At 47.8% G+C, this 20408-nt stretch overlaps 1 protein-coding gene across 1 annotated transcript in view; it reads left to right on the plus strand.

The window, feature by feature from the left end:
• The window catches only part of Nphp4 (nephrocystin 4), an 88974-nt gene that overhangs the window by 18862 nt on the left and 49704 nt on the right, over window positions 1-20408 (plus strand). The window contains exons 4-9 of the mRNA XM_090335965.1: window positions 2157-2329; window positions 3658-3722; window positions 5687-5842; window positions 8585-8721; window positions 11885-12063; window positions 12688-12814. Coding sequence (XP_090192091.1) covers window positions 2157-2329; window positions 3658-3722; window positions 5687-5842; window positions 8585-8721; window positions 11885-12063; window positions 12688-12814 — 837 coding nt within the window. The remainder of the gene's footprint in view (window positions 1-2156; window positions 2330-3657; window positions 3723-5686; window positions 5843-8584; window positions 8722-11884; window positions 12064-12687; window positions 12815-20408) is intronic.

Consider the following 20408-nt stretch of genomic DNA (forward strand, 5'->3'; position numbering starts at 1 on the left):
TAGGAGATACAGTGAAGGTGACTTTGCTGGATGAACAGTGGAGAGATCTGATTAGGATATTCTACCCCAGGAAGACTTTCACAGTCTCAAGGCTGTTGGCTGCAGCCATGTCATACCCTTCATGAGGTCTTAAGCCTCGACCTTCTTCAAGGATGGGTTGTGTTTTTCAGGCTCCTCATGAATCCTTTACCATGGTGCCATTCCCACATCAATTGATTTTGGGAAAGAGCGTACTTAAGTCCTTTTCAATCAGTAGCTGTATCATCGTGAACTTGAATCATCTTTCAGTATGCATTGCTTCCAGGGGATGCTGACTGCCCATGAAACAGCTTGCCAGGCCGAGATGCACAGTAATGGGGCTGTTTTTAAAGGTTTCTCCTAATCTCAAGATAATTATTTTTGGTAGTAAATGAAGACGAGGAAGTATCCATAAATTTGTACTTGGGACTTCCCTGAGCATCTGGTCCTCCTGTCTTGAAGCAGAGTAGTTTCAAGGTGACTGCAAGGCTAAATGCTGCTTCTGCTTCCTATCTGAGTTGAAATGTTTGCTTTACTACCCAAAGAAAAAGTAGGCAGTGCTTACAACGCTAATAGGCACAGGTATAAATAGAAAGGTGTAGTGTCAGGCACAGCCTCACAGCAGGGCTTTTTAAACACTTCTCCTGTCCTGGACACAGAACCATAACTCTTTCTCAGTCCAACCACCTGTCAGCTGTAAGTGGTCATTATTTCATCATTTTGCAATAAAAGATAATAGAATAACGATTTATGTCTTGTGGCTGATGTTTTAATGTGTCCCTCTGTTATCCTGGGCTGACAGTCTGCGATTACAGTAAACCGATTCTTCTATGACAACATGGTAATGACTCATTAACAGGAGGATTAATCATGGTGTGGTGGACCCTGCCCCACCTCTCTGCTGGGGTGGTCCTTGGGCTCAGCTGGTGACTCTACACAGTGCTGTTGTATTATACCCCAGCTTAGTCATCTCCACATCTGTTGCCATGGACACCAAGATCCTGGGCTGGCAGACAGGACCCTCAGCTTCTGTCTTCTGTGCCTGACACTTAGTCACTTTTAACCACAAACACGTACAGTGTGTTGATTGAGGAAGAGAAGTAGGAGCAGAGTGAAGGGAGTGTGGATGTGTTTCTGGGAGGTGGAGTTACCTCAACTGGCTCATTTCCTACTCTTCCCCCCATGGTGTGTGTGTGTGTGTGTGTGTGTGTGTGTGTGTGTGTGTGTGTGTGTGTGTGTGTGTGTGTGTGTGTGTGTAGACAGCTGGAGTCAGTGATCTTATGTTTGTGTTTGGGCATGGAAAGTATTCCCCCCCCCTTTTTTTTGTTGGTAGTCATGAGCCTTGAGCAAAACTCAGGAATGTTGCTCTACTGCTTGAACCATATCTCCACTTTGGCTTTTTGGTGCTTAGTTTCCTGTCCAGGTTGGCTTTGAATCTCCATCCTTAGATCTCAGCCTTCTGAGTAGCTAGGATTACAGGTGTGAACTCTGGTACCTGGCTGGAAAACCTTTTAAGAGCAATTTGAGTATCATCTACTTGGCTTAGATCCCCCAGAAATTTGTTAATGAAAAGATCTCAAGGTAAGTCTCATCATAAAAGACACTGAACTCTGAATTTCCTTAACAACTAAAGAAATCTCTGGATCCTCCTTAAACTAAACACAACTAGTTGAGTTAGAACTTCATAAACCTTATATCTTAGCTGAGGCTTGGTTGCAAGATGGCCAGTGGATGGGTATGTTTGCAGTGGATCAGTGGATGTGCTCTGCCTTGGGCTATGTCATGGTGCTCTTGCCTGGTCTTACCCACCTCTAGGACAGTGCACAGCTGGGCCAGCTGTTCTCCTAAGAGGATCTGGGTTCTGTTGATACTTATGGAAGTAGAATTCCCAGGGCTGAAGCTCCTGGAGCAGAAGCAAGTTGTCTGATTTCTTAGATATCAGCTTTTTGGCCCCAGGGATTCCTTCACAGCACCACCTTCTCCCCAAACATTTGGATGGAGGGCAGTGGTCTACACAAGGTACAGGGTGGATCCCTGCCTTGGTGCTGTGCACATGACAGAGTCTTGCTTATCTGCACTTGTGAGCGCTGGATCTGTTGCCTGGCTCTGCTCACCCAACCTGTTTTTCTGTCTTACAGCCCTTCTACTTCCATACATCCTTAAACCACCCGAATATTGTGGCTGTGGTAGAAGTGGTCACTGAAGGCAGGAAGAGAGATGGCACCATCCAAATGTTGTCATGTGGGTTTGGGATTCTTCGGATCTTCAGCAACAAGCCTGAATCACCTACCGCTGCTTCCCAGGACAAACGGTGCCTACCTGGTTTTCTGTGCCTCATATCCCCTGGCTCTTTTATTGGTGATGATAGAGTTTGTTGTCACAGCTGTTGCATTTTTGTAACAGCATGCCTTGGGACAGTTCACTTTTATTATTTTTGCCTTTTTTTAACTCAGGACTTTGTACCTTTTAGGCAGGGCTCTCAATTGAGCCATACCCCAGCCCTGTTTTCCTTTTTTCACTTTGTAAGTAAGCTGAATTGTTCCTCAGGCTGGAGTGAGGACTGGCCTTGGCTGGCCTTGAGCCTTGGATTGACTGTAGGATGCATGTGGACCAGAGTCCCGCTCTGTCATTTGTCCTCAGTGGAATCTGCACCATGTTCATTGCTCTGACCTGCCCTGCTCGCACAGCTTTGTTGGCATGCATCTTGGGACTGCTGAGTGCTTGCTCAGTGGTGTGGTTTTCACTCAGCAGATGCTGGCAGACCACCCACTGTGCAGGGCTGTGTTGAAACTATGCAGGGAAGGGTAAGATCATCCTTGATCTTGCACACTTGACATTTAGGGCTGGTCCTCTTTGCTGGGGATGTCCTGCGCCTTGCAAGGTGCTGGGCAGCACCTCCAGCCTCCACCCATCCCATGCCAAGAGCAGCCCTGCCCAGGCGTGTCAGCTAACCACTGGCAAAATGTGGAGTTGAATTCCCAGGGTGGAAGCTGCAGGAACAGTAGCAGGCTGTCTGGAGTGAGAAACTCTTTGGTCCTGAGGGGTTAGTTACTTCACGCTGCTGTCTTCTCCCCACACACCTGGATGGGGGCAGTGTCCACATCAGGGCACAGGGCGGGGAGCACTGGGACGGAGTCATCCCAGGGTGGAACTCTGTGCCCACTGCCACTGCCCCCTTCCAGGACTGGGCTTAAGCTCTGCGTCTTTCACTTTTACTTGGCTTTTTTTTGCTAATGGCTGGTACTTTGCCACTTGAGCCATGCCTTCAATTCTGCTTTTTTGCTGGCTGATTGGAGCTAAGAGTTTTGAAGATTTATATGCCCAAATGGGCTTCTAACTGTGATTTTCAGATCTCAGCTCCTGAATATTTAGTTTTACAGATGAGCCACAATGCCCAGCTCTGTTCTTTTCTGGGATGTTTCAGAGTTGGGTTGCTTTTCTTGGTATTCTTTCCTCAGTCTCTGGGCTGCTGGCATGGCAGACATGTGTGGAAGGAGTTCTGGGTGAGGGAATTGCAGCTGCCCCTCCCCCAGCCTCTCAGAAGGCTCAGGGAGGTCTGAAGTAGTGGAGGGAAGGGTTCTGTATCCCCTTTAATACTGGATGTGGGGAGTTGACATTGTTTTTGGTTCTCTTTTCCAGGTTGAGGCTGTATCATGGCACCCCTAGAGCCCTTCTGCACCCGCTTCTCCAGGACCCTGTAGAGCGTAAGGGACTGGCCTGGCTTTGGTGGCCCTACTTGGGCTTGTACCTTTCCAGAGTGTTCACCTCTTCAGCCTTTCCTGGTGTAATCTTCAGTAGCTTATAGATAAGTTGTCATGGGCTTGGATTTCCATGCTTCAGTCCAGAAAGAGGGCATAGCTTTTTTTCTTTTTCTTTTTGTTGATCATGGGACTTGAATTCTGGGCCTGGGCCCTGTCCCTGAGCTCTTCAGCTCAAGGTTAGCACTCTACCACTTGAGCCACAGCACCATTTCTGGTTTTCTGTTGGTGATTAGAGATGAGAGTCTCAAGGACTTTAGTGCCCAGTCTGGCTTTGAACCATGTGATTCTCAGATCTCAGCCTCCTGAGTAGAATTATAGGTATGAGCCACCTCAGAGGACACAGCTTTGTGAGGGAGCTTGGGAGCAGTGAGGCCCTCTGGGTGCATCTGGGATAAAGGCTTTGATCCCTAGATGAAGCATCTTCTTCACTGACCACTGGTCACTGTGAAAACGGTAACTTTGAGGTCACTGGGTATTGCCCTCAATGCTGCTGGGTGACATCTCCCAAACAGCCATATAGGGTACATTGGTCCTCTCTGCTGCCTCCACTGGAAGATGACAGAGGGGCTGGTGGGGTAGGGTGGACTAGAAGGGCATCTAGAGGCCCAGAGCCAGTGCTGAGCTAAACCAGGGTGGTGTGGGCAGGGAGAGTGGTGGGAGGTGGGTCTGTTTGGGCCAGTGGCCCTCTGTTCTTGAAAATGTGTCCCAGAAGGGAATTGTGTGTCCCTTGGTCTATGTTAAAATGTCACAGCCCAACCCCTGCCCACCTTAATTTGGTGAAACTAAAAAAAAATTTTATTATAATTAATAGAAGGGTTACAGTTACATTTGTCAGATAGAAGGTTCATTGCTTTACACACATTGATACCCCTTCTCATGTTTCTGTCCTCATCTCCCTCCCCCCACCCCCTTTTCTCATCTTGTTTTTCCTCCCTTCCCTATTTCAAATAAACAAACGAATATACAGTATACCAGATAACAAGATAAGATACTGTGACAATATGAGAATAACCAAGGGACAACAAAGAGATGAGATATAACATAGTACATTAAGAACAGCAATCACATATTACATAGCTCTTGTTTCTATATCCTGGAGGTCCTTTCATTTAGCCTCATCCTATATGGCCTTATGTATCTAGGTTTTGAGCTATTGTAATCCTCTGCTAGGAGAGTTCAAGGTTGGTACTAATTATTACAAATGAGGGAAACCATTGAGCCTATGTTCCTTTGGGTCTGGCTTCTTGGTGAAAATTTTGAGATAGGAGGATTGCAGTTTTATTCAGAAGCAGTCAGAAGCAGTTTTATTCAGAGTGTCTCTCAGCCTCCTTCCTATGGGGGCAGGGACCAGTGACACAGGGGAACTGTGCCCATCGTGTGGTGGGAAAGATTTGATACGTTAGCTGGTAGCGCATGCCTGTGATCCTAGGTGCCCAGGAGGCTGAGGCAGGACTGTGTTTTGAAGCCAGCCTGGGCGGCAAAGTCCATAAGGCTCTTTTATCTTTAACCACTGAAAAGCTGTGGAGCTGTGGCTCGAGTGGTAGAGTTCTAGCCTTGAGCAAAAGGCTCAGGGATAGGTCCTAGGCCCTGAGTTCAAGTCCCAGGACTAGCACAAAACACAACAAAACTATTTCAGGGCCAGGCTTACCTGTAGTTGCAGCTTCTTGGGAAGTTGGGATGATAGTATTGTTTGAGGTCCTAAGTTTAAGGACCAGCATAGACAGTACAGCCAGACCCTTCCTTAAAAAACACACATACAAAGACAATGCAGGAACTGGTTATTGAGACTGGGTTCACAGAAGAGTTTCTCACTCTCCTTTGGAGTTTTCTGTTCAGCTTCGTATTTCTTGGCTGATTTGACTGGAAGTGCCCTGGATTTCAGCCGGCACGTGGTGTGGTTCCCTCAGAGAGCAAGCACCTGACGATGGTGGAGGCCTGCTGTCTGCTGTACACCCTGAGGCCTCACCCGGCCCTGGAGCCCGCCTTCCACCTGCTCCCCGAGAACCTTCTGGTGTCTGGTCTGCAGCAGATCCCTGGCCTCCTGCCGCCACATGGGGACATGGGTAAGGCCTGCTTTGAGTCTTTCCACTGTGAGTCTGTGTTTGGAGAGCGTGAGCTGAGGCTGGCTGTGCACCCTGTGTAGTAGCAGCATGCCCAGTGGGTGATGGTTGGGGAGAGAAGGCCACAGTAGCATCTGCCCAGTCCCCACTGCGAGGATGTGTCACAGCCTCATGCATCTTTGTCTTTCCTGCTGAAATGCATTCATAATGTTTTCTTTCTCTTTGGTCATCACTAGATCTCATACTAGCTGTACCAGGTGGTGTGGCTTCCTTAGTATCACCTTTTAGTTGTAAAATGAACTTAACAAAATTGAACAGCTTACCCATTCCAGAGTGGACCTTTCTGGAGCATTAAGCACATTAGACAGGGACCACCACTGTCCATCTCCAGAAGTTTTCGTGTTCTCAAGGTGAGCCTGTATCCATCAGACCCTGCTCCCCATTCCCAGCGCCTGTCTTGTCTCCTCACGGAGACTGCAGTAGATCTCCTTAGATAAATGGGATCCTGTAGTTTGTTTTTGCAACTGGATTATCTCCCTTCGCAGAATGTCTTCAGTGTTCACCTATACTAGCAGGTGTCACAATTTCCTTCCTTTTTAAGGCTAGGTAATATCTCAGTGGACAGCTAGACCACATTTGGTGTATCTAGTCATCTGTTGATGCATGCTGGGTCACTTCATCTCTTGACTACTGTGACTAATACAGTGGTGAGGATGGAACCAGAGGCAGACTCAGGAAGATGGGTCACTTTTTCTCTTATGCAGAATCTAGACTTAGAACAGAAGCATGGAAGAAAAAGGGGGACTATTCTAGGGTAGGGGTTATTGGAAGGAAGTGGGGAATAGTGGGTGATAAAGTGAATACGAACCAGTTATGTAATATGCAAATATGAAACTCATGACAAAACCTATTATCTTGTATAATGAATTAAAAGGGTAAGAAGCAGAGTTGAGGGCTGGAGATGTTGTTTAGTGATGGAGTACTTGTCTAGAATGATTAAGGCCCTGCATTCAATCCACAGCAAGAAAACAAAAAAGTTGGAAAAATCAATATTCAGGTCAAGTTATAGAAAATTTGCCTAATTCAAAAGCCGTTTAAAGATAGTTGTTGGTAAATAGAATTAAAGTGTTCATTTTAATTTTTACTTTCCTTTTGGTGCCAGCACTGGGTTTGGTGCTGCCCCTGGGCAGAGGCTAGTCCTTGGCTCAAGCACTCTACCGCTTGAGGTCAGTGTCTTGGACTTTCCTGCTTGGGCTGCCTTTGTACTTCAATCTTCCAATCTGAGGGTTGTAGACGTGACCCACCAGTGTAGGCTTAACTTATTTCTATATGTAGTTTTATGTCAGAATAGTATTGGTGAAAACTAATGAGTGTTTTTGTGTCTAGGCTTTTCATCATAAGGCAAGGAAAAAAGCAATCCTTGAGTTTCTGCCAAGGACTAAGTATGGAAACGAGATTAAATGTGACTTATCTTTCCATGATCACTTTTGTAGTGTGATACAGTAAGTCAGCACCTCACCTAATCAACCCCAGATTCAGTAACTTAAAAAAAGAAAACAAAAAATACTACTTTGTGAAAATGGATGTGCAAAGGCTAGATTATTATTATTGTTATTATTTTATTTTTATTTTATTTTTTGCCAGTTAGGAGGCTTGAACTCAGGGCCTGAGCACTGTCCTTGGGCTTTCTCAAAGGTAGAGCTCTACCACTTGAGCCTCAGCACCACTTCTGTCTTTTTCTATGCTGAGGAATTGAACCCAGATCCTTGTGTATGCTAGGCAAGCACTCTACTGTTAGGCCAAACTCTGGCCCCCAAAGCTAGATTATTTTTGGAAACCAAAGTTTACATGAAAGGTAAAGCTATTTTGGTGTGGCTTTTAGAAGCTGTCTCTCCAGTGGTGAAATTGGGTCGACCAGCACTGTTGGCTGTCTGGCTTGCCCTGGGGTTCTGCTGGATGGCCCTCATACACCTGGGTACTGTAGTTTGGGACTGGAGTGCCCATGTGTCAAGGGCTTGTCAGCAGTCTGTAGGTGATATGTGAAGGTGGTTGAACTTTCAGGGGGAGGCAGGTGACAGAAGTCACCTACAGGTTCCATGGGCTTTTGTGTTTCTTGTAGACATGGGCTTGCGGCTGTCGTTACTGTGTGTGCATCAATCTCAGCATCTCGTGTGAAAGTGGGGAGTGCTGGGACTGCGTAGAGAGGATCTAAATATGATTCATAGTACAGGGAATGAAGGACAGAACTTGGGATTGTGGGAACCATGGGGAGGGACTTCCTGTCATCTGATGCTGCCCGCCTTTGTCACCAGGAAGTCCTAGAGATGCCTGCAGGGGACAGCACTTGGTTCTTGTGCTGCCAGCCCCATCATTATTTCTGCTTGTTGGTGTCACTTACGCCTTTCTGTGTGGTCCAAGGTGCACAGCTTTTCCTCCTATACTTGGTGTTCTTTCAGGGGCTTGCATGGGAAAATCTCTTCTTGGAGGAGGTCAGATAGAGTTTTGACTGCCAGTGGGATGAGCATTGGTTGAAAAGAGAATGGTTCAGCCTGGCCTGCAGTGTGCAGTGGTTCTGGTGTGCCTCTGCTGCCTTCTTGCCTACAGAACCCATTACATATGCCGTGCATGCGCGCGCGCGCGTGTGTGTGTGTGTGTGTGTGTGTGTGTGTGTATGTATATATATGTGTGTATGCATTTGTATGCTTCTGCTCCCCCAGGGTGACATGAGTCTTTTCCCCGTTTCAGGTGACTTCCTGAGGAAACCTCGCCTGCAGAAGCCGGTCACATTGCACTTGGACGCCATCTCCTTCAGTCTGGCCCCATCCCTGGAGAAGTTTGAGGGGGAGCTGCTGGAGCTGCTGATCAGTGACCACTTCCGGGAGGTATGGTGGGCACGTTCCAGACAGAGGAGGCTTCTTTCCCTCTTTCTGGTGGGTGGGGTCATTCTTTTTGTCCTTGAGTTGTTATTATCAGCAAGTCATCCAGGACCTGTTTCTTTCTGGGTCGAGCCCTCCACACACCCTGGAAGGGGTGGGCCTGACTGCAGGTGCTGATAGCCCAGGCACTTACTTTAATGTGCATGGATCATAAACCAGTCCTCATTTTATTTTATTTATTTTTTTTTGCCAGTCCTGGGCTTGAGCTCAGGGCATGAGCACTGTCCTTGGACTTTCTCAAGGCTAGAGCTCTACCACTTGAGCCTCAGCACCACTTCCAGCTTTTTTCTACATATGTGGTACCGAGGAATCGAACCCGGGTCTTCATGCATGCTAGGCAAGCACTTTAACCACTAGGCCAAACTCCCGGCCCCACCAGTCCTCATTTTAAAATAAATTTTATTACCGGCTAGGTACCAGTGGCTCACACCTGTAACCTTAGCTACTCAGGAGGCTGAGATCTGAAGATCTCAGTTCAAAGCCATTAGACTCTTACCTTCAGTAAATCACTCCGAAAAAACTGCAAGTGGACCTATGGCTCAAGTGGTAGAACACTAATCCTGAGCACAAAGAGGTGCAAGGACAGTGCCCAGGCCCTGACCAAGCCCCTGGACCAGCAAGAAAGAAAAAAAAAACCACCTCATCAGAGTAAGCACGGTAGCTACAAAGGACATTTGAGGGTGGGTAGCTCTTTCAGAAGGCAGCTGCAGCTCTCAGTCCTGTCTCGTCTTTGGCAGCTCAGTTCTTCATCACAGGGCATTGCACTTGTGATGGAGACACTGCCCTGTGCTTGTCCCTTCTGCTGATGGGCTGACTTCTGGTGGCACTTGGTTGGGACCGTTGTCATCCTTGTCTGTCTGTACCTTAATTAGTATAATCTTGAGCAAGAAGTAAAATCCTGTTTGTGTGCAGGTAGCTGGCAGGTCAGCTGAGGGCTGTCGCTGCCTCTCTGAATCATAGCCTTTGCCCTGTCATGTGAGGGCCCCTATTTCTGAGACTGTGGACTTGGCCATTGATTGGCTGTAGCTAAGAGGACCATAGCAGATTGGATGCACACAGAGGTTCAACAGTGTCTGTCCATTCGGTTCCTCTTTATCCTCCACCCTGTGAGAACAGACCTGTCCTCTTGCTGGAGGGTGAGACCACGTGGGCCCTGCTGTCCTGGCTGTGCCGCCCCCAGATCAGCCGTCCTAGGCCAGGCAGGTGGTCATGTACTCACTGGGAATTGGGAGTTTGAATCTTGCTCATGTGGTATGACTTCTGGAGTGAGGTAGTGAGTGCGTGGAGCCTGCCTGTCCCTTGTCACTCTAGAGGCTGTGTGTCTGTCTGCTCTGGGCCCTCAGGTATGGAAGGCTTTGTGTTATGGTATACACCTTCCTCAGTTGGTGACTGTGTGTGGTTTTGGGGAAGGAGCTGCTGGGTGAAGGGTCTGGGCACAGAGAACATCCAGTCTGTGGTCTTTTAGGGACATAAACCTAGCTTGCTTTCTTCCTTGTCTGAAATCTTTGTGGACTCGGCTTCTCCCTGCCCTCAGCAGCCCGCACAGGCAGTGCTTGCTGCCAGTGAAGGAGACGTGGGGCACTTAGTCTTCGTCGCGTTCTTGACCTCACTCTGAGCTACTCCCATGGCCACTTCACGTTGTGGACTCCTGTGGTCCTCTCTAGGGAGTATCTGGAAGCACAGGTCTAGGGGCTGGTGTGCACACATCATGCAGTGTACACTAAGAAGAAGTGATGGAATGTGTTGATTCCCACTGTAGATGTCCATGAACTCAGCAAGTTATTAGTTGTGTGTGGACACAATGAGGCTTTTACTTTTCCCTTCTTTTTTTTTTTTTTTTTTTTTTTTGTGGATCATGGGGTTTGAACTGCTGTCCCTGAGCTCTTCAGCTCAAGGCTACTGCCTTACCCCTGGGCCTGGGCATTATCCCTGAGCTCTTCAGCTCAAGGCTACTGCCCCACCCCTGGGCCTGGACATTGTCTCTGAGCTCTTCAGCTCAAGGCTACTACCCTACCCTTGAGCCAAGCCCCACTTCCCATTTTCTAGAGGTGAATTGGAGATAAGAGTGTCAGGTCCTTTTGTGCCCGAGCTGGCTTTGAACCTTGATCCTCAGATCTTAGCCTCCTGAGTAGCTAGGATTACAGGAGAGGGCCACCGTGCACACCCGCCTACTTTTCCCATTCTTGACAGTGTGGTCATATGTACACATAAGCATGAATCACAGAGGAGGGTCATATGATACCCATTGCTCTTGGTACGGGCCCTGCTGTGTCCTTACTTTCTAGAGCAGGCTGGTTATGTGAAGGTAGGGATGTGTTCACAGTACCACTGTTAAGTTTTACATATTCTCATAAAATAATTTTATTATGTTTTTTACTACCCTTGTATTTTTGTTCCTATCTACCTGGCAGATACTCAGTTCTTTCTGTAGTTTTATTTTCATTTTCTGAAGACTAATAGTCTGAACTTAGATCCATTCAGCTAGATTAATGGACAGTGAAGAACACTGGAAAATTCAGAGATTATTTTGCAAAGATCACATAATTTAATAAACATTAATAGCCTGGAGGGCTAGCCCGGATTATTTGTTTGAGTCCCTGTTCAATTTCTGTTAAGATGAAACACTTTAATATCCACTGATCACTTTGGGGGCAGATTCCACTTTTATTGGTTTATGACTTATTGCCTGAGTGCACACCCTCTGCCCCTCTTCCTCCTGGTCTCAGGTCTAGGGTGGATAGAGTTGAGTTGAGACCTGGAACATTCTGCCTCTGGGCACCTCTTGGTTTTGCATCCCTGCTGGGAGGGAATGAAGGCCTTGACGGGGGAGGGGAGGTTCCTGTATAAGCTTGCTGTATCTTGGAAAGGTCGGGGGCCTCAGACATGGTGCAGAGAAGGCCAGGCTGTGTCAGCATCCCCGAACTTACTTAGAAGTGCCTCACGGTCCGTGGCTATCGTTGGGTCCCACATCTCTCTTTGGCTTTGACTCATTTACGTAAAAGGTAAAGGTTTGTTGCTTCTGTTTTGATGTCCTCCCTCTGCTCGCTCACCGACGCTGGGTTCTCTTGGCTATACGAAACTCAACCCCATCTACCTGTGCCTCATGCAGGGGGGTCCGATGGATGCTGGCTCCTTGGAGGTCCTGGAGCGCCGTCTGCATGTGGGTGTACACAATGGCCTGGGCTTTCTGCAGAGGCCGCAGGTGGTCGTGCTGGTTCCTGAGATGGATGTGGTCCTGACACGTTCGGCCAGCTTCAGCAAGAAAGTGGGCTCCTCGTCTAAGAGCAGGTATTCTCCTGCTTCCCAAGACCTGAGATGGTAAGAGATGGAGGGGTCACAGGATAACGCAGCTGACATATGCCTGGGGTGGGCTCACGGAGCAGCTTCATTTCCTCCTGCTCCACTCTGCTCAGTAGGAGTAGATCTTACAGTGGCCCTATTGAACAAGGCCTGTTTTTGTACAGTGACAGTTTTGAAGTTAGGGTTTGGGGTGCTTCCAGCTGAATCTGGCTGTGCCGTGGCCTCTGTTTCCACATTGCCACTTTGCTCCAGCTCAGAAACCCTGATGCTCTGCTGAATAGTTTCCCCAGTTCCATCTCAGATAGCACAATGGTTCATCACATCTCCTTTCTCATGGTGAGGCAGAGGCTGGACATAGCCTGCAGGAGGCCCAGTGACTTGGTGATCTAGCTGTCCCAGCCTACCCTCCTGCAGGCTAGCTCTGGCAGTTTGGGAGATGTTGCCCTGGCAAGGGACCTGCATCTTGGAGCACTGGGCAGCATTGCAGCAATCCTGCTGTGTCCCCAGCTCCCAGGCTGATCTTCTTGGCTGTCACTTACACTGGGGTAGTGGTGACACAGGGCAAGATGGGGACCAGCACTCTTCCAAGCCCCTGATTGGTGTTTCTCTTAGCTCTGGAAACCAGGCTCTAGTTCTGAGAAGCCGCCTGCGACTGCCCGAGATGGTCAGTCACCCAGCATTCGCAGTTGTCTTCCAGCTGGAGTATGTGTTCAACAGCCCTTCTGGAGCAGATGGCAATGTGAGATCACTGTGTGGGTTCTAGTTCGGGAGGGGGCAGTGTTTGTGAGTGGGGGTGGGGTGGGGAAAGCAGACTTCGTGGGCCTTGGCACTTGGCTTAGCCCTGCAGATAGCAGTGTGCTTGCCTAGCATGCACAAAGACACAGGTTAGATTCTTCAGCACAGAAGAAGCCAGAAATGGTTCTGTGGCTCAAGTGGTAGAGCTCTAGCCTTAGAAAGCCCAAGAACAGTGCTCAGAACCTGAGCTCAAGCCCAGGACAGGCAAAAAAACAAAACAGTGTGATGTGGGATTCTAGCAAGCAAGCTTTGTTGTAGTCATCTTCCAACTTTATGCTAGTGTGTTCTGCAGCAGCTGGCAACAGGCACTCCCCATGTTTAATGGATCATAATAGCATTAATTCATAATAGTGAATCGATAATTGTTTTAGAAAAACGAGGCCGTTCTAGTGTATTTTTCATGTGATATTAAGTATGGTAAAGCTTGAATCTATACAAGTAACAAATAGCTTCTCATAGTGAACATTATGTGTTATCTACATCATAATTAAGAGAGAGAACATTAAGTTCATCTGGAAGAAATATGGTCCATATAGACATCATTTATATCACTGATGTGGATTCTTAGGTAATCCTAAGTCATGCAAGTCTTAGAGTCCATTTTCTGTTCAAAAAGTTCTATATTGCCATGTGCTGGTAGCTCATACCTATAATCCTAGCTAGTCAGGAAGCTGAGGTCTGAGGATCATGGTTTGAAACCATCGCAGGCAGGAAAGGCCCAAGAGATTCTTTTGTATAACCATCAAAACAGACAGAAGTGGAGTTGTGGCTTAATTTGGTAGAGCAGTAGCCATGAGCACAAAAGCTCAGGGTCAGCATCCAGGCCTAGGGCTCAAACCCCGGGAGTAGCGTGTGTGCACGAACATCCTCCCCCCCCCCCTGCAGAGCTAATGTCACTGCTGCAGAGGCTGGAGATTGGGCTCTTACCTCTCTGATTCCCTCCTCCCCCGCCACCACTGGTGACAAGGATAGTCCATCACCCATCCAAGACACCTTGTCAAACTTCTTTTATGTAACTTACCAAAATGATACTGGCTTTTTTTTTTTGAGGGGGGAGGTGGTGCTGCTCCTGGGGCTTGAGCCCTGAGCTTGTGACCTACGCAGAGCTATGTGTACCTCATGTGAGTTTTGGTTGGCTTGCACATCTGCACACCACCATAATCTGGAGGTGGAGCTGCTTCAGTGCTTCTAGCAGTCGAAGAGTTGAGGTCTCTTAGTACTTTATCAGCTTCCTGTGGTTGCTGTGACAAATGGCCATAGACTCAGTGGCTATAGTTCTGGATGCTGGAAGTTTTATGTTATTGGGCTGAGAACAGGGTGACAGTAGGGCTGAGCTTGTGCAAAGGCTTCTTCCAGCTTCTGGAGGCTGCTGACCTCCCATGGCTTGTGGCCTCATCCCTTTAATCTTTAAGGTTAACACCTTCAAGTTGCCTTCTTCTGTCACCACATTGTCTTCTTTGTCCCAGTTCTCTCTCTGCCTTTCATAGGAGGACACTTAAGATGACATTTTTTTTTTTTTGTCCCTGTGAGCAGAGCCGTGTTTCCTTCTAAAGATGCCTGATTATGTCTGCAGAGATCGTGTGTGTGTGTGTGTGTGTGTGTGTGTGGTGTGTGTGTGTGTGTGTGTGTGGTGTGTGTGTGTGTGTGTGTGTGGTGTGTGTGTGTGTGTGTGTGTGTGTGTGTGTGGTGTGTGTGTGTGTTGGGTGTGGGGCTTGAACTTTGGGCCTGGGCTCTGTGAGCACTTCAGTTCAAGGCTAGAGCTTTGAACCACAGCACTACTTCCAGCTTTCTGGTGGTTAATTGGACACAAGAGTCTCACAGACTTGTGCCTGGGCTGTCTTTGAACTGCAATCTTCAGATCTTAGTCCTCTGAGTAGCTATGATTACAGGTGTGGACCACTGGTGCTTGGCCCTTTTTCCTTTTAAAGAAGCATTACTAGGTTCTAGGACTTTGGCCTGGGCATTGTTGGGGCTGTTGTTGAGATTATCAGCACAGGCTGGTTTCACCTGCTCCTGATTTTACTAGCAGGAGTAGTGTGGACCACTGCCTCATGCTGCAGGGTGGTCTGGGTATTTACCCATACCCATGTGCTTGGTGGATGATGTAGGCCTGTCTCTATGGGAGGGTGCTTGTGCTTGGTGGATGTTATAGGCCCATCTCTATGGTAGGGTGCTTGTGCTTGGTGGGTGTTGTAGGCCTGTCTCATCTCTATGGGAAGGTGCTTGTGCTTGGTGGATGTTGTAAGCCTGTCTCTATGGGAGGGTGCTTGTGCTTGGTGGGTTATGGGCCCGTCTCTATGGGAGGGTGCTTGCGCTTGGTGGGTGCCACACAGCAGAGCTACTCGGTATGACAGCTAGGGGTGAGCTGTCTTAAGGGAGTGTGGGCTCAGAGCAGGTGACAAGGGCTTTGAGAATCAAAGCTGCTGGCCTTTGAGCTTTTTTTAATGTGTTTATTTTATTTTATTTTGCCAGTCCTGGGGCTTGAACTCCGAGCCTGAGCTGTCCTTGGGCTTTTTCAAGGCTAGAGCTCTACCACTTGAGCCACAGCACCACTTCCAGCTTTTTCTATGTATGTGGTACCAAGGAATCGAACCCAGGTCTTCATGCATGCTAGACAAGCATTCTTGTCACTAGGCAAAATTCCCAGTCCTTTCTCTTTTTTTAAAAACTGTATTTATTGATGCATCAATTTGTTCATCTTTATGGGTGCATATGGTAAATTCAATACATGCATTAATAAGATATACATTAATCAAGTCAGAGTAATTACTTCTTTGGCTATGAGTTATTTTATGTTGGAATTTTATACTTCTCTTTTTTAGTCATTTTGAAATATTGATCATTTTTCTAGTAGTTACCACCGGTACAAAGGAAGACCCAGGAGTGATTCTCCTCCTCTGTGTTTTGGGGTTCCATACATCTTCCCCTATGCAGGTAGCTGCTGTTTCACTCCTTTTTTCTCCAGGTTGACATCCATGTCAGACTTTGTTTCAGTCTAACTTTATTACCAGTCACTGGTGCTATCCCTGGGCCTCCCCCTGTCCCCCCAAGGCTTATACTCTTACCACTTGAGCTTAAGCCACTTCTGGCTTTTTTTCTGGGTAAAGAATCTCATCGGTTTTCCTGTCTAAGCTGGCTTTCAACCTCAATCCTCAGATCTCAGCCTCCTGTTTGTGAGCCACCAGCGCCTTGGCATGCTGGCCACTCTCATATATGGAAAGTGATACTTATTTTTATGCTTGTAGTTTGCATTTCCTTGAGCACCTGTGGTGTTTGTTTCTCATCCTTGTGATTTTCACTGTTCGTAATCTTCCTTTGTCAAGTGGCCATTCCATTGTTTCATCCATTTTTGTGTGGCTTGTTTGTCTTTCTGTTATTGAGTAGGAAGGAAGTTATTTTACATATGGACAAAAGCCTATGTCAGATGCATTCATTATGAATATTTTTTGTAGCCTGCAGCTTGCCTTACTGTTTTTAATGTTGTACTTGTCAAAAGGAATGTCATAGTAGGGCTTTGCTTTCTTTAATCTTTTTTTTAATTTTTATTTTTTTTGCCAGTCCTGGGCTTGAGCCCAGGGCCTGAGCACTGTCCTTGAACTTTCTCAAGGCTAGAGCTCTACCACTTGAGCCTCAGCACCACTTCCGGCTTTTTTCTATGTATGTGGTGCCTAGGAATTGAACCCGGGTCTTCATGCATGCTAGGCAAGCACTCTACCACTAGGCCAAAATCCTGGCCCCTAATCTTTTATTTAGATGTGATGCTGAGCTCTGGATGGTGTACAGACACACAGAAGATTCTGGTCTCTTTGCAGATTCTGGTTCTTTCCTTGTTGCCCTTGCTCTCATGGCTTGCCCTCCCTTTATGTGCATGCTCATACACATGCATGCATGCATGTATGTGTATGCTCACTGCACATGCTGCTATGATGTATTGAGGCATGTAAGGACATGCTGCCCTTGACCCCAGGCTTTGGGGAGAACCCCCCTACCCCCAACCCTATCTCCTGTCTTGCTTGCCCCAATCTTAGGGCTGTGTGCAGTATAAAATTCCTGTGTCTGGTTCTTTGTCTTTCATGAGTTTTATTTATTTATTTATTTATTTTTTGCCAGTCCTGGGCTTGAGCTCAGGGCCTGAGCACTGTCCTTGGACTTTCTCAAGGCTAGAGCTCTACCACTTGAACCTCAGCACCGCTTCTGGCTTTTTGCTATGTATGTGGGGTACCGAGGAATCGAACCTGGGTCTTCGTGCATGCTAGGCAAGCACTCTACCACTAGGCCAAACTCCCAGCCCGAGTTTATTTTTTAAGTTCATTTAAATTTTTAATTTTGTGTCATTATTGAGCTTGAACTCAGGGTCTAAGGGCTATCCCTTAACTTGTTTTTGCTCAAGGTTGGTACTCTACTGCTTGAGACACAGCTTTCAGCTTACTGATCATTAATTGGGATAAAAGTCTCACAGACTTTCTTGCCTAGGCTGGCTTTGAACTGTGATCCTCAGATCTTATGTTGAGTAACTAGGATTACAGGCACGAGATCCTTGGTATGCGGCAAGTTTATTTTTTGATAATGGAGTTGTCTTAATTTTAAAAGATTGAAGGAGAATGTACTTTATTTGGGATTCTCAGGCATTTCCTCCTGACTAGAGTAAGATTATGGCTTCTCAGCCACAGTGAAGCCAGGCCCTTTGCAGGGTCTGGTGTGTGTGCTGCGTGGCTCTGGCAGTGGACACAGTAAGGGACTTTTCCATGTGCAAGCGTACCTGTCCCTGTACATCCATACTGACACAGTGATAGGAGTGTATGTACACATGGAGGTCCACACACATCTGAACACACATAGCCTAGAAGTAGCTGCTGGCTCTGTTAGCCCCAGCCCACCTGCCCAGGGCTGTGCCTTACCTGGCACCTCTGTGGGCCCTGCTGTCTTTCTGTGGGGACAGTGGGACACATTTGCTTAGTCATCTATGATGTGTAAGGCTGTAGCAGCGGCACCCTGCTTCATGGGGGCACACAGGGAGCTGGCTGGCCTGAGGAGAGTTCCTCCTCCACATGACTGGATCACGGGTGGACCCGTGGCCGGCCCGAGGAGAGTTCCTCCTCCACGGGACTGGATCATGAGTGGGCCTGGGGGCAGAGCCCTCATTGGCCTCACCCTGCTGTTGGTGTGTCGTCAAGAGTTTGAATTCTGCTCCTCTGATAAGTGAGAAAGGGAGTCATGGTTTGTGTTCCTCTAATTGAGTGATGTTGCGCCTGTTAGGAGTGTCTGCTCGTTTCTTTTGTGTCTTTTTCTGTTTTGGTACTTTCTATTTATCAAAATGCTCTTTTTTTCTCCCTGCAGTCCTGGGCTTGTTCCTAGAGTGCTCTACCATTCAAGCTGCCTGGCCAACCTTAAAACGCTTTTTGTTAGTACTGGTGCTTGGGCTTGAACTCAGAGCTTGGGTGCTGCACTGTTCCTCTGCTTTTTTACTCAAGGCTGGCACTATACCATAACTCCAGCCATTGCTCCACTTCTGGCTTTCTGCTGGTTAATAGAGATGAGTCATACACCCGTGGGGGGCCGCAGAGCTAATCAGTCCCACAGGGCCTGTCCAGGTGAGGAAGGCCGTGCCCTTGGGGAGCTGCCCTTTCTCAGGCTGCACCAAGCCTCCTCTCTGTTCGCCTCCTTGGGTCTTCCACCTCTCTCCTGCTATAGCCGGGATGCCTGCAGCTCAGAACTGGCTGGGACGCTTGGGATGGTTTCACCATGCCTGCGATGCTTGGTGGTACTGAGGGAGCCTTTTGTTTCACATGAAGGCACAGTCTCCTTCCAGAGAGCGGGTGGGGTAACCAGTACTTGCTCCTCCACTGAGCTATGGATTGTAGCTTTCCAAAAAATCAGCTGAGTGACTGTTGGAATTTCTGTTCCATGATGAGACCTGGCTTACAACCCAAGTATTTTGTGTCTTGTTTGTTAGAGTTAAAAGTCTAAAAGGGGTATGGGCTTTGGTGACTTGTGCCTGTAATCTTAGCTTCTCAGGAGGTCCCAGTTTGAAGATGGCTTGGACAGGCTGGAGCCTGGGTCTCGTGGCTCACATCTGTGAGCCTGTAGCTATTCAGGAGGCTGAGATATGAGGCTCAAGGTTCAAGCCAGCCCAGGCACAAAAGTCTGTGAGGCCTTTGTCTCCAGTTAACCACCAGAAAATTGGAAGTGGTGCTGTGACTCAAAGTGGCAGAGCACTAGCCTTGAGCTGAAGAGCTCAGGGAAAAAAAAAAAGAAAAAGGAAGGCTAGAGGTAGAGCTGTATCTCAAGTGGTCGAGCACTGGCTTTGAGCAAAAAAGCTAAGAGATGGGGCCGGGAGTTTGGCTTAGTGGTAGAGTGCTCACCTAGCATACACGAAGACCTGGGTTCAATTCCTCTGTACCACATACATAGAAAAAAGCCGGAAGTGGTGCTGAGGCTCAAGCAGTAGAGCTCTAGCCTTGAGAAAACCCAAGGACAGTGCTCAGGCCCTGAGCTCAAGCCCAGGACTGGCCAAAAAAAAAAAGCTAAGAGACAGCACTCAGGCCGTAGGGTAAGAAATGAAAGTACCTTTCATTTATCGAGATTATGTTGCCCAGAGTAGCCTTAAACTCACAGCTCAAATGATCCTGCTATTTTTCCCTTTTGGGTAGGTGGAATTACAGAGATAGGCTCCTGCTTTCAGCTAGCTAGTCCGGTTTTATCCACCAGACTGGCCAATGGTAGGAGTCACTATATAGCCCTTGCTCTTCCTCTGCCCACAGGCTTGGGTTCCCCTGGCCTTTTCCTTGGAGCTCGGGGTTTAGGGGCATGGCCTCTGGGACTGGGTGCGGGAGAGAGAGGTGAGTAGCTGGCACATAAATGCCACCAGGTGGTCAGTAACCTGTAAGTCATCTCTTTTTGTTAAGGCTGTTTGGACAAAAACCAGGAAGAATATTTTTTTTATGTAACATGAATGATTTATATTGACGGAGAACCAAAAGCCTGAAAAAGAATAGTAAAATTGGGAAATTAGATATTGGAATCTTCTCCTTGGAAAAATGAAGCCAGAAGGCTTGCACAAATAGTACAAGTGCTCGGATTCGGGTTTTATTTTTGATCCTATCATGAGTGTCCTGTGCTGGAGGGGACAGCTGCTGCGTGATTTCTGAGAGGGGCGATTGGCCACTCAGAGCCTTGTTTCCCTTGGTACTGCTTGTGTCCACTTGCAGTGCTCTTTCTATGGTGTGTCCTTGCCTTGTGGATGACTCTGCTGGCTGAGGCAGGTATGGCTTCCATGCCCTACCTGGTGGGAGAGCCCCGTCTTTCAGATTGTCCCCTCCCCCTGACCATAGCACAGTGAGAACCGGTGAGGGTCCTAGGTTTGTACCTTCAGAGGCCTTGACTCCTGCCCAGGGGCAGGGAGCCAGCCATCTTCTCCTGTGTTCCTTACCTATGGGACCTTGGCTGTCAGTTGCTCACAATGACAGCGTTGGGAGGTGGCACCAGTGCTCAGGCTCTACCACACAGATGTTTCTTCTGCACAAGAGACCCTGGAGGCT

Source organism: Megascapheus bottae, chromosome 6 (assembly GCF_031878675.1).
Source record: "Megascapheus bottae isolate mThoBot1 chromosome 6, mThoBot2.hap1, whole genome shotgun sequence".
In the NCBI taxonomy this organism is placed as follows: Eukaryota; Metazoa; Chordata; class Mammalia; order Rodentia; family Geomyidae; genus Megascapheus; species Megascapheus bottae.